The sequence below is a fragment of the Sinohyriopsis cumingii genome, chromosome 4 (genome assembly GCF_028554795.1).
Source record: "Sinohyriopsis cumingii isolate HCF-2022 chromosome 4, ASM2855479v2, whole genome shotgun sequence".
Classification (NCBI taxonomy): Eukaryota; Metazoa; Mollusca; class Bivalvia; order Unionida; family Unionidae; genus Sinohyriopsis; species Sinohyriopsis cumingii.
In genome coordinates, this window is record NC_142964.1 from 54051141 (window position 1) to 54065434 (window position 14294).

At 34.2% G+C, this 14294-nt stretch overlaps 1 protein-coding gene across 2 annotated transcripts in view; it reads right to left on the minus strand.

Moving 5' to 3' along the window:
- Nucleotides 1-14294, minus strand: part of LOC149801179 (SIN3-HDAC complex-associated factor-like) — a 59853-nt gene that overhangs the window by 40436 nt on the left and 5123 nt on the right. For both annotated transcript variants that reach the window (XM_089955213.1, XM_089955214.1), the window contains exons 3-4: nucleotides 4981-5134; nucleotides 2549-2726 (exon numbers count right to left, since the gene is read on the minus strand). In XM_089955213.1, the coding sequence (XP_089811339.1) occupies nucleotides 2549-2726; nucleotides 4981-5134 (332 nt within the window). The remainder of the gene's footprint in view (nucleotides 1-2548; nucleotides 2727-4980; nucleotides 5135-14294) is intronic.

The window sequence follows — 14294 nt, forward strand, 5'->3', positions numbered from 1 at the left end:
AATAACTTGAGTTTTTTCAAAATGCACAAATGTCAACCATGCTTGAACAGAGAGGCGAATGTACAAGTCTCCTTGATGATTATTTTAATTTTATTTCCATGAATGGCTGGAAATTTTAGAGTATACAATTTGGAGAAATATCGATGTTAGACATGCTATGGGTATAGGACATTTGTGGCTCTCACTTATATGCCTGTCTTACTGTATGTATGTCCGTCTCCTTTCATCTGGTGCATGCATATTTATATCCTCGAATTAATGTGTATTTGCATACATATATTACATAAACATACTTCTGGTTAAAAACAAGTATAAAATGATGCTAAGATAGAGTGACTGATAGATAAAGAAAACAAATATGAATATTTGTGAGTATCCATTTATTACTGACTTGTAGAGCATGTTCGTACAGGCTGTCTCTTTTTTAAATCATACTATTTGCAATTATACATCCGGTCACGTGGATCAATATTGATTTAAAAGGTGAACCAAAGTAATATGACGGAATCTGTGAAATAATTGTATCTTTAAAACTTACATATTTGATGCAAGGAAAGTTAAACAGAATTAAACTAATTTTAAGAAGGCTGTTCTAGATGAATTTGCTGGTGACAATCAGAAATTTTGTCTAAAGACCCCAGCAAAATTGAGAGTTATTACGTGTCAGCATAAGCAAAGAAAAATCATGCTGAAAGTTATTGCATGTACCGTCCGATACTTGATGTTTCAAAAGTCAAAAAGAAAATGAAACAACAAAAAACGTCATTGGGCATGTTATTTAATCTGTATATTGTACGATATTTACACCCAAATATGAATACATATTCAGTATGCATTAATTACACTCCTTTATCTTTCTGATAGCTAAGTAATTATTGCTTTGTTAAGTTTCTCTGAATACATTAAAAAGATGTGTTCCATTTTGTTAAAGAAAACTTTTCTGGTTTAAAATATTCAGTGTTACAAATCAGCTGACGTACTGAATTCGTGTTATTATTTTCTTATCGAACTTGTGTTATAACTTTCTTAACTCATGTTATAAACGAACTATTAGCCTTGCGAATGTAACTGAGAAAGAAGGATATATCAACATATGAAAAATGCAAATTGTTGAGATTGTTTTCGTTAAAGTTATATATCCAAAAATATGCAATAAATGTTTAAAATCGGAGAGCAAAGTGAAATGTTTCTACAAATGTATCTGAAATTATGGATAATGAATTAATATTATCAGGTATGGACGGTGTATTTAATTTAATTATTTGATATCATTTAAGTATGGAAAGTAAATATTATTTAATTATCTGATATAATGTAAGTATGGACATGGAATCTAATTATCTGATTTATGTATATTATTATTCTCCTAGTATGAACAAAATAATTTTGACAAATATAACTGATTCATTAGTTTAACCATAATGATCTGTAGTACAGCTAAGATTCCTTCCTTTGTTGGCTGTATGTTTCGCTAACCAAGTGTAGAACGGTGAACTATCCGGAACTGAATTTTTTTTTGTGGGCATGCGCATTGGAACTAAGGGAGGTAATTTTAGGAGCTACGATCAGTAACTCTGTTGTAACCGTGAAACCCCCTATACACTGTGCCAGAGAACAAAAGTCTGGACTGTTCTGGAAACCAGAAAAGACAGTGAGCTGTTTGCTTCTTTACATATTGAGAGCTTGTTTGGTTCCAAATGCCAATAAGTTGACAGTGTTACTGACCCCTTGACAACAATCAGGTTAGAAATTATTATTAATTATTGAAAATTTATGCTTTTTTATTATATCCATGATGCTTTTCATTTTTAAAATTGGTAAAGTCTTACAAGTAAATGACAATGTGTGCAAATACTATAGGTTTGTTGCCATCTATGGCACATAAGCTTTATTTGTACTCGTAGTAGCTATAATACAGTTTGTGTTATTACATGTGTACATACTAATTGGTCTTACTCCCCCTACTTCACATAATCAAACTTCAAAATACAACTCCCCCCTCCATGCATACATACTAAATGGTCTGCCCCTAATATAGCAAACGGCAATTTCCAGCAAACAGCACTGCCTGATGTGGTCATAATATCTCAACAATGGTAGGCAACACAAAGTCATACCCATGGCTGATACACAATTGCAGACTGGTACCATGTCTGACCTATCTGTCTGAACATTTGTTAAATTGGTGTCAACTTCATGCCTGCACTTAGATATTATGACTCAACAGGCATTCACTGTTCATGCCATTTCAATATTGGCTATACATTCATTGTGTCCTAACTACAATAGGCTCTAAAAACAGCAGAGTTTCTTAAAATATCTTTTAAAGAGAGTACGGGTTGATGGATAATACTGTATCACACAAGTTCCGAAACATCGCCCACATTTAAAGTTATTCCTTAAAAATGAGTGAACATAAATAAACTAGTTTATAGCATTTTTCACGGAATCTTTAAATCAAGCATGCTACTTTAGATTTTTAAGAAATGTACCAGTAATCCAGAAAAATACTCATGGAAAAGATGACAACAAAAAACAATTTACTTACTTTTTCCAGTAGGTGAGATCAAGGAATGAGCTGATTTGCTGGTCAGGAACTTTCTTCTTGCTAGCATGTCGGCTGTTTGTTGATACTACTACACCATTTTCATTGTCATCCGAATCTTCGCTGTCAGACATGTTTCTTGCGAAGAGATCATTTTTATCTAGGCTGTTTTCATCATAACCTGCATCAAAACATAACTCTGGATATTGGTAGGGACACACAGCAATAAAAAAATATATACAAAGACTAGATATGTATCTTTCAAAACATAAATGTCCAAGCTGCAGATGTGCTGACCAAAAAGTCTAAGTAAACAAATGTTTAGAAAAATGGAAATAACCGCATGATAATCAAATCAGATCATCTCCATATAGACATGCATGCTAAATTTCATGTGTCCATCACAGACATGCATACTAAATTTCATGTGTCCATTAGAAATTACATTTGTTCATTGTGCAAACAAGTATAAGTCTAACAATGTATTGGTGTAATGACTTCAAAAATTATAATTGTCAACATCAATAAAAATATGTCTACAAATATCATGATTTATATAGGTTTCCTTGCCGTGACCTTGATTTTGAGACTGTCAGATTCTAGCAAGCACTACCTTGTTTACATGTACTGTACATATAGACGATTCCACATTTTTCAAGTATGGAAAAATTCCCCTTCACCCCACCATCAGCAATGCCTGAAATTGCCCTTCACCCCACCATCCAAACTTCAAAGATCCTGATCTGCCATATCACAATGTGCATGCAGATCAGGGTCTATGTTATTTGTTCTACTCTTAACAAACTGCACAGACCTGATGGCACAATAAACTGATCTCTGTCCTCCGTTAATCATAGCATCATATTCAACACTGTAGTTTGCCAAATGTGATAAATTTGAAAGGAATAATCAGGAACAAATAAAAATTGAGAAAACTGTGATTCCACCAAATTATTCTAATTGAGACCAAAAAAATTTAATTATTTATCCAACAGGTTACAATTTAATTAGTGATCATTTGTGAATTGTTTAATGTATTTAGGAATAGAAGTACCCAAGCAGAATAGTTAGGTGAAACTTCAGGTCCTTGAACAGCCATTTGACTGGAGATATCTTTTAGCTTCAAATTTAAGGACACAAAAATCATACTTTTACTAACAAGGATCATATAAATTTCCAAGAGTCCCTCAACTGAAAATTCTCTAATAGGTGAAAAGAATTTCAAAAAATTCAAGATAAGACCTTTTCGTCCTTTTTAACTATTAAGTGTTGAAACCATTTCTGATATTCTTCTGCAATAAAAGTGTTCAAAATTATCTGCTGTGGCACATACAGTATGCTGGATGTTAGCTTGACACAATTTTCATTTAGGACAAAGTGGACATCGTTATAAGTCTTTCAGTGAAAATGACATGTCATAATGATTATCCGTTATAAGGGAATAGAAACAAATATTTTTTTTAAGACTGTCATTATGGGAGCCATACTGGACATATGAATAGCACCGTTTTCATCTGAACATTGCGAAAACCCAGTCATAATTATTTTCCATTCAGTAGTGACAACTAGGATTGTAAGTCAGTCTTTGTGGCGGCCATATTGGATGCATAACTGGCACAATTTTTTTTATAGCTATCATAAGAAGTCTGTTGGTAAAAGCCCATACTGATATAGCCATCCATTTGGAGAGATGTAGAGATAACAATATTTTCAAGACACGACATTCTATTCAGGAGTAGCAATAGCAAGGTTTTCAAGATGGCTGCTATAGTGGCCATATTGGACATCAGATCAGTACTATTTTTTCACATATGAACTAGTCTGGTGTCAATATGATCTTCTGTAAAGTTGTGAAAAGATTTTTAAGATGGCTGCAATGGTGGCCATGTTGGATGCCAGCTCAGCACTATTTTTGTTGATGACTAGCTGGACATCATAAGAAGTCTTTCAATGAAAAAGGCATGCTCACATAACCATCCATTCTGACGGAGTAGTGATAACATGAATATTAGATGGCTGTGGTCTGGTGGCCATACTGGACATCAGATCAACACGAGTTTCATTTAGGACCAGCAAGCTATCATAAGAAGTCTTTGAATGAAAACACCAAGTTAACATGACCATCAATGCAGGAGGAGTAGTGATAACAAGATTGGCCAATGTGGCTGCCATAGCTGATGTCAGATCAGCACCATTTTCATTTCCAGTCAACTAGACATCATATGAATAGTTTCAGTGAAAACCCTAAGGTAATATGACCATCCATACAAGACGTAGTTGTAACAAGATTTTCAAAATGGCCGTATCTTTAATTGGCACCATTACTATATAACTATGGTCCAAAGAGTGTCCTTTATTGACAGGTTTTAGTAAGGTCTGAGTTTCTTTGGAAATACAATACTTTTTTTTGTATCCTAATTGTCTAGGTGAATTACCTGAGAGGTTCTCTGAGGCAAGACTTGAACTGGGAATTAAAGTGAAACTGCGTTTGGGTTTGAGTGGAGATTTGTACTTCTGTTTTGAAGGACTCAGCTTGTTCTTAATTTTCAGTGTGGACTTTATCCCTGGTCCTGCCCTGGCATCAACAACCTGAAATGAGATTTAAAAACCAGATAAAAATCTGCACTTGTACAGTTATTGGAGAAAATATGTTATATTAGCAACTGATTATCATAGGGAAAATTCATGTGACCTTGATAGCAAAGTACAGTGTACAATGTTCCACCCTTGATAACAGGTTCATAAAATACACCATTCCTGGAAAATGTATTAATTCATTTTCAAGAAACTACATGCAATATTGACATTGCTGTAATACCTGGAGTATATCTACAGGATATGCATATAAAGAAATTTATTACATAAAAGTTATCTATTAGGTATCATATCACTGCTTTGTAATCCTGATGACAAGATAAAATAAAAAAAATTAAAAAAAAGTTAAAGCTTTTGTATCATTTAAATTCTTTTTGAAATATTTCTTGTCTTTTTTACAGTTAACCTTTAATTTATTTATGTTAACGTGTACTGTAAAGTGTTGTGTATAACATATTTGTCTAAACAGGGGACCCTAGTTAGCCAAGTGGTCTAAGGTGCCTGCCTTTACAGATCACTCACACACATGACTTCGGTCCAAACGAGTACTGGTCTTGTACTCGACCAATGTGAGTATATGAGAAAGCTTGCCAGTAGCTTACCGGGGTTGGTGGTTCATTCTGGGTTCTTCCTCCACCAAATATATTGGCTGTCACTATCATGTGGTGAAAATGGTATTAAACCATACAAAACCAAAGCATGTCTAAAAAGATTCTGATACTTCTTATTTATCTGTGATAGCAGTAATCTACTGCACTTGATCCATTAGGAAAATCATGGTAGTAACTGATTGCTGATGCTGCTGCGAAATTCTGCAGTTGGTTTGTAGGGAATTTATTTATGAAGTAGGCAGTGTATTGATTCATTTGGTCTGTCTACCTGCTCCATTTCCCAGACAACTACTATCACTTACTACAGACTGCAACTAGCTACCACACTGAGCTCACAAATGTAGGCCATTACAGTTCAGCACTGAGTCTAAACAGGTCAACTGACACAGAATGGTATGGCAAAACAAAGAGTGTGTATAGATTTTATAACAAGTATGTCACACAGACAGAATAGAGCATGTTCTACTCCTTTGTAATAGACCAATTGATCAATCAAAAAAGTTAAGTCCTGGGGATTACTAGGTTACATTTTTTTTTCAGTCTCAGCAGCTCATATACACAGTGTCAAAGCTACTACATCATGCTCCAAGAAGAACAAAGGGGAATTCAAACTTAAATCTGAACAAACAGAAATAATTGATTTAATTATAACAGCCATGTCCATTATAACACATTTTACAAAACCAATGAGTACTTTATGAATCACTCCAGTTGTCCAAGTGGTTAGAGCATCCATCTCAGATGCAGGAGGTCATGGATTCAAACCCTAACTGAGTCATACCAAAGACTCAAAAAAATAGTACAGAAGCTGCCTCGCTTGGCACTTAGCATTAAGATGTTAGTGTTAGGACTGATGAAACATATCTGTGGCATGATGCTCCAGTCCTGGACATCACTATAATCTGTCACACTGAAGACATTGTAGCGATATGACTGAAATTGTCAAAACAATGTTACCCCCCTCTTAAAAAAAACACAGTTCTTCGCAAACTCAACATCAAATAATGCATTTAAAACTTCTCAGTCAATCCTAGGGATCATATTTTGAATGTATTCTGATAGGACTACTATTAGGATTACCTCTGCTATTTATGAAACAAGGATTATCTGAGGAGCTGCAAATATATCAAATGCTGTTTTCATTGGCAACTTCTCAAGTCAATCCAATGGTAGAAATAACCGGTGATCTGAATCGATTGCAATTTCTTTTTTCTTGAAATTTTTTAAAAAGACTTTTCTGCAAACTACTATGCTAATATGCATCTGATGTTTGTTTTCATTTTAAAGATGTACTGGAGTTGGTCCAAATGCAAATAAATATTGCTCAATGTTTTGGGGCTTCTGTGAACTCATGGATATAGTGTTATGGGATTTTCACATACTGTGATGATTTTGATGATGCGCTGTGGTTATTAATAAAATGCAAACAGGCACAATCAATATAATCTTATTTTTCAAGGATAACAAACTTGTGCCAGTGGATGGTTGGACAATGGACGAAAGACCATCCCATGGGCTCTTCTGGTTTATGACCAGTAAAGCTAAATATCAGGAAAAAACTCTGAAGGATAATTCTCATGCCTGCTAAATTTAAGCTTTAATACTAGGTTCTTTCCCAGTTAAAGCATCTGATCAATGCCTGATTTTTAAACAAATGTTAAACTTATTCAGATCCAGCAATTTTATATGCATCCCTGATGATGAACATTTAATTGTTAAGTCTTTTTCCGCTTTCCATATTTCTGCACCAGCAGCAAGACATTACACTCTGTTACCTAATGCGGCAGACAAAAAAAAAAAAAAAGGATGATGCAGTGAAAAGAAAATTCCATTAACTGGGGAAAATTCCAGAGAATCAATAACCTAGGTCTTGGTGGAATTGATCTAGCAACATGCTTATTCAGAATAATTCCAGCACACTTCACTCACCAATTGCAGCATTTGATTCAGTATTCATGAAACAGTGATTGCATGAAATACCAAACCTTGTACTAAGTGTAAAACAGGTCACAAGTAATGATAGGAAGTACTTGTTTAATATACATACATGATGCATTGAAAACAGGGTCTATTCTTAGAGGTATGATTATAATTAATGCTATTTTTCTTTAATTTTACAAAATAATGTCATAAAAAAATGCATGAAAATTATGAATCATATTTTCAAGCTGTACCTTTTTCTTCATAAAATATCTTTAATGTTCAGAAAATTTACCTGTTTTCCAAAATAAACTGGGGCTGGGTGGGTTATCTAAAATGATCAGTTCCAGAACAGACCCTGTAACTGTACTGAACTGTGAATTGCTCTATTTGAATTTCATCCTATGATACATGTTACCAGTCTGAACTGCACATCGACATAAGAACCTACGAAAACGGAGGTTAGGTTTCAGATCTGGAGCAAAAAATGGAACCAGGACAAAAAAATCATGGATCCAATTAGAAAAAAAGTCAGATTTTCAATTTTCTGCACATGCATGGCTGAAATAACCAACCAATACTAACATCTTTTTATACATTTAAGCATCTGGTCACATAAAAATATCTCCCATAAAAAGATTTGTTTGGATCTATTCAGAAGAACCCCCAAAATGCAGTTCCCACCACCATTTCAGGCAAAAATGAAAAGAATTAACAAGGGGCAATGATTTAACAATCATGTGCAACTTCTCAAATAAACCTTGTTTCAAACACCTGCAATCAACATACATTTGAGGAATGGTCTCTATAACAGACTTATGCATAACTAACACTATGATGTTTAAGTTTTTAAGTATCTGAGCCCACCACCAGTTTTTTTAGTTGAAAATTATCAATGCTAGCTGCTAATGATCAACCTTGTATACCAGTATCAGCTATTTATACAAGCTATTGCAGGTCAGTGTCTATGCTCTGGGAAGAGAAAATGGTCACTTAATGTTTAAAATAAATTTTGAAAAGAGAATTGGCAACATTTATCTTAACAGATGATGCAATATAAAAAAAGCATCTAAAAAGAGTCATCGAAGGGACTGGCACTCAACTAGCTGAAAAGAATTTGCAAGAATTCAATATATAACCATTTCTTCCTTTAAACAACAAGTGATGAAACCTTCTTTCATATTTTTCAGGAATAAAAAGATTTTTTCAATTAGCTGATGTGGTGAACATAACAAATATCAGCTTGGCACAATTTTCATTGGACCAACAAGACATCATCAGATGTCTCAACCCCATGTTGACATATTCAGTATCAGACTGGCACTATTTCTGTTGAGTACCAACAAGATGAGAAGTATTCTGGTGAAAGCACAAAGTCAATTTAACACATTAACCCCTTGAGGTTTTTGTCGTTTTCACCTGAAATTCGAGTAGGAAACACATTTTGAAACCTATTTCTGAATAGATCCGAAAACACCAAATCACAGGCGATCTTTCAATAACATAATGCCTAGTTGTATTAGAAACATCGTTTTTCATTGGCTATTTGGCTTGCGCATGAGCAGAAGGGTAAAAGTTGGAATTCTTTTTTTTTCCTTCGCTAAACAGAGCCATTATTCTTGTATCGAGACCACTTTTTATTCCAAATGTCCATCTTGTCCTAACTTTTGCAAAGGTTCATCTGTTTGCAGTTCATACCAGTTTGCCTTAGATCTGGCACTAAAAGGTCTAAAATCCGGACACAAAATCGGATCCTGACCACGGGCCAATTTTGGGTAGAAAAAAATCGGGTCCAAAAAATGTAGTGCAACCAGAAATTCCAGATTATTTGGTATCATTGTAGAGCTACATCTGTCTACCTTTCTATAATACCACCCAATTTAGTGTATCATGCATGACCATGATGCTACAGAGCTCGGCAGTAGGCTACTACCTCCTGCCACGTTAACTCGTCGCTAGGGGTTAATGTGATAGATATGTAGGAGAAGTAGTGAAAACAAAATTTTCTAAATGACCATTGTGTCAGTCACAGTTGAAATCTAATCAGCAAGATTCTCATTTATAACCAGCTAGATGTACATAAAAAGCCTTTTAGGAAAGAAAAAAACCCATTGCTGATATGACCATTACGTTAGATAAAATAGTGATAACAAGATTTTCATGATGGCCACTGTGACAAGCATACTGCACGTCTGAATGGTACCATTAGAACCAACTGGACATCATATGAATTTGTTGTTAAAAACATAGTCGATGCCATACCAATGTTTTTAAAAACTGCTGTTGTCGCAAAAATTACTTTTTATTTGGAAGTAGTAATGATAAAAAGATTTTCAAGCTGGCCAATATGGTCACCAAAGATCAGCACAATTTTATTTAGGAGTAACTATACATAAAATTAAAAAAATTTGGTGAAAACTCCAGCCAATATGACTTTCCTTTCAGGAGTAGTAAGATTTTCAAGGTGGCAGTGCAGAACAAAGACGTCCAACATTACTTCCAGTTTACTTCCTGAATTACACAGAAAGAAAGAACAGATAGCATCATCATTTTGCTGATTATCCAAATCTTACTGATTGTGAAGTGTTCGAATTTTGAATTGCAGTAAAACTTTAACATTGGATGCATTGTGCATTAAAATTTTATTGCATTTAAGCCAGAAAGTCTGTGAAGGGTCACTTCGACCTTTCTTTGTTCATCTCCCCCCATGACATTGTAAACTTCAAAGAGGCAGCACTCCAACTAAGTGAAATTGACCGTGTCCTTATCAAGTAAACATCTGAGCTACCAACCCTAACTGCTTGGTAGGAACATATGTCAACTTCTCATTTTTTCAAAGGGAAATTGTCACACACTGTTGTTCAGATTCCGAGCTGTCTAAAACCTGATGAAGGAATTATTTCTTTGGGAACAATTAGGGACCGCTGCCTATGATTGGGCAAATAAAATTAAGGCGTACACTTTAGAGCAATCAGACTTTAAAGTGACGACCTTAGTCGAAATTCTTTAGTCTGAAAATCTCCTGGAAGAGGAAAGAGTCTTGACTCAATGGAAAGCATAAAGAGATTAGTGCTTTCCTTATTAAACAAGACAGGGACCAGGTGGCCGTCTTGTAAAAAGAAAGACACGTTTTAGCACAAGTTTTGAAAGAGAACAGCAATAAGGTATGCAATTTTAGTTTCACGTAATATTCTATTATTTGATTGCTTGTTTTATGCAAATGTGTTTGCTGACTAGGTTTCCATATTATGTATCAATTATTCAATTCATGGAAATGTGTTGATGCTATAGTTGTTATGCAATTTATTTTATTCAATTTCATGGAAAGTGTTGATGCTAGAATTGTTATGCAATTTACCTTTTAATTTTACAGTTATTAGTTCATTGGTAGGATTGATTGCATGCAATCCAAATGTTCATATGTGTAAGATTTCATAGGGTTATATGAAATAACTTCCTTTGTTTGTTAGGATGATACAGATATCGTGAGTTAACAATACTTACCTAATTATATCTGATTTTGTAATGTTTGAATAATCTTGTAGGTTAAGGATTGCTGTGAGTTACAATTTGTGAACTTCATGCAGTAGTAATCGAACATGTAGTAGCAAGTAAAAGAATACGGTATTAGTCGATATACGCTCACATGGTAATTTAAGACCTGCAGCTGGAAGCGAGGTCAATGTCCTACCGTACTAAGTCTGAATTTATGCAGTGTGTGGATAGCCGACATGTTCTGAATAACATGGGTGAATTTTATATACGTCTTAAAGAGTGAGGTATACAGAATTATGGGGTAATTTTGTCCTTTAGGGAACAGCTTTCTGAGAGAAAGACAGGACAGTCTGAAGACAGAAGTCCTGGAAAAAAGATGAGGTAAGAATAAAAGGACCAGGAAGTCCATGAAGGGCCAAAGCATAGAGCTTAGGAAGGATGAACTAGGAGACATTTATATATGGTCCAGACAGGAAGGTGATGCAATCAAATCATGGACATAGCACTTTTTTCACCTCTTGTTATGATGATGATGATGATGATGAAATAAATCCAAACTGAATACACCTGTTAAATTCTATTGATATAATCTAACTTGAATTAGAATTGCCGTTATTAATTTGTTCTAATTAAATCTGTCATTTTCTTGTCGAAGGAGGCTTGTATTGCTTTATTTCATCACAGTATTCTTGCTCAGTTCTCAGTTGAAATTCCATTCTTCTTTTACTCCCGCCGGGCTATAATATCAAGGGAGATCAACCTCTAGATAACGCCAGCCAAATCCAAATAACCACCACTCTTTCTAAGAGGGTGATGTTACACTGATCATGGACAATATCATCGCTGAGGATTTTTTTTATATAAATAAAATAGCACTAAGATATGTGAACAAAAGAAGTTAATTGATTGGTAAGCACAATAATAAAAATTCATTTTGTCATATTTGCATGAAATTGGAACATGCAATGTTTTCACACAATTACCTTTGTGATGGTAATTATGTTTGTAACATGCATTTCCTGAAAATTATACAAACCAGTACATTCAGCAGTTTGTTAAGAATTCATTAGATATTGAGTAGATGGGGTAATTTAGTCATGCCTTCATTTTCATGAAACTATTACTTTTCAATAAAAAAATTCGTCTTTTTAGTCTCTTTGTCCCTAAGGTCAAACATTGATGAAAGCTGTGGTGGTAGTTTTGTATTTACTACTCTTTTTCAAAAGATGAAGTCATGATTGCCTAAATATACTTTGTGTGAAAAGACAAGCATTGACATTTTTCCTACTAACAGACCAACTGCAAAACCATAATGAATGGTTAATTTTATTGTTTTGTTAAATATTTTGAACAAATTAAACTATGTGCTTTGTCAGATCTGATATTGGGACTTTTATTTCAAATCTCAACACATTTTTGTGTTTCTTATGATATAAACAAACAGCATTTATACTTTTTAAACATAGGAATGAGGTTTTCTATCAGGACTTTAAATAATAATAAAAACTAATCTGAACAGAGATTTTGAAAATACTTTTGCATTTAGCCTATCAGAGTATTATTATCTTTATTATGAAGGCTGTCTTCTTATTTAAAATGGGTGTATTAATTTTATATTAAGGCCATACATGTATGCACTCACTGAATTTTATTTTGATCTGTTTTCACAGCCCTCCAGGTGGTACAGAACAGTTTCCCACAGAGCAGATATGGAGAAACCTGTGACTTGGTTATCCTCAATAAAAACTGTGGATAACAAAATGAAGTAAACAGCAAAAAAATTTAAATAGATAATACTAGCAAGTTGGTATTGAAATCTGAACAGAAGGAGTCCAAAATTATTAACATATATTGTTTCTTTTAATTAAAATAAAGCCAAATGACAAGTTTTGTATCTTCCAGTGCTAGCATTTTTTTGATTCACCTAAAAATAAAATAAGACATCATTTGTTTTTACTGACAACTGTATTAAGAATTTTGCATTCAAGATCCAAAATCTGTGGCAGAACTGGGTTTTTCTGTGGCTTTGCCTACTGGAAGAGAACTGGCTATGATCCCTCATTACCTAACTGAGTCATACAAAATTAACTATTACAAGAAAGACCTTTGAATTACACATAGAACACTTAAAGAATTGTAAAATATGGGTCATGTCCAACCAAATTCATAAATGTGTGTAGTTGTTATTTGTAGGATAAAAATACCTACAGAAGACTTGGTAAAGCAACATAATCTACATAAATGGACAATGCCCCAAGAAATACTGACCAAAGGTATGGACCAGTTCAGTTATCACAAAGCTACACAACAATAGGTTTATGCACCAATTATCCCAAAGGGCAGGACAGTGTCCTCCTTCTTCCAATTATGGGGTCAAGTACTATTAGAGGGACAAATGAAAACAGCAGTATTTAATGCACAAACAGTGCAATGAAATGAGATAATATCAGTTGCTTCAACCATACTCCCACCTTAACTATATGGTCTGCACTGTACTGTCATGTTTTCTTTGAAAACTTTTATAACTGCAATAAAATTTTTATCATATGCTCAAGTAACTCATGAAAACATGACCTGGTTAACCTGAAATGAGTTGTACCCTGGAGTTTTCCATTCTGGCTCTTGATCTCATTTAACTTTAGTTTACACTCATTACGTACCAGCATTCATTATAATAAAAAACAGGTTTTCTTAATTAATTTTCCTTCTAAACAAGCAATAATTGGTTAATAACAAATTGTATATCAGCAAAAAATTATTTACTTTTGCCAACCTCAGAACATTTAAATTTTCCTCATTGCAATGGTGATTTCATCCTCAAAAACATGTTACAGTGAAGATGTCAAATACTTCATATTGCAACTCAGCTATCACAAACTTTGAAAGTTTTCATTGCCAGATGCAAAACAGATATTCACTGTCGTCCTACAGTTCTATCACCTTATATGACTTTGAACATTGACTGCACCAACAGACATGGGAGGACATCCACCAATGAGAAGGTCTCAAATTTTTTTTATTTCTAATAAGTGGGAAAAGGAGGGTGCACAGGGTCAAGCTTTGGAGGATATATGACGAAAAATTTCAAGATACCATAAGCCAGCACCCTATATGCAACACTGCCAACA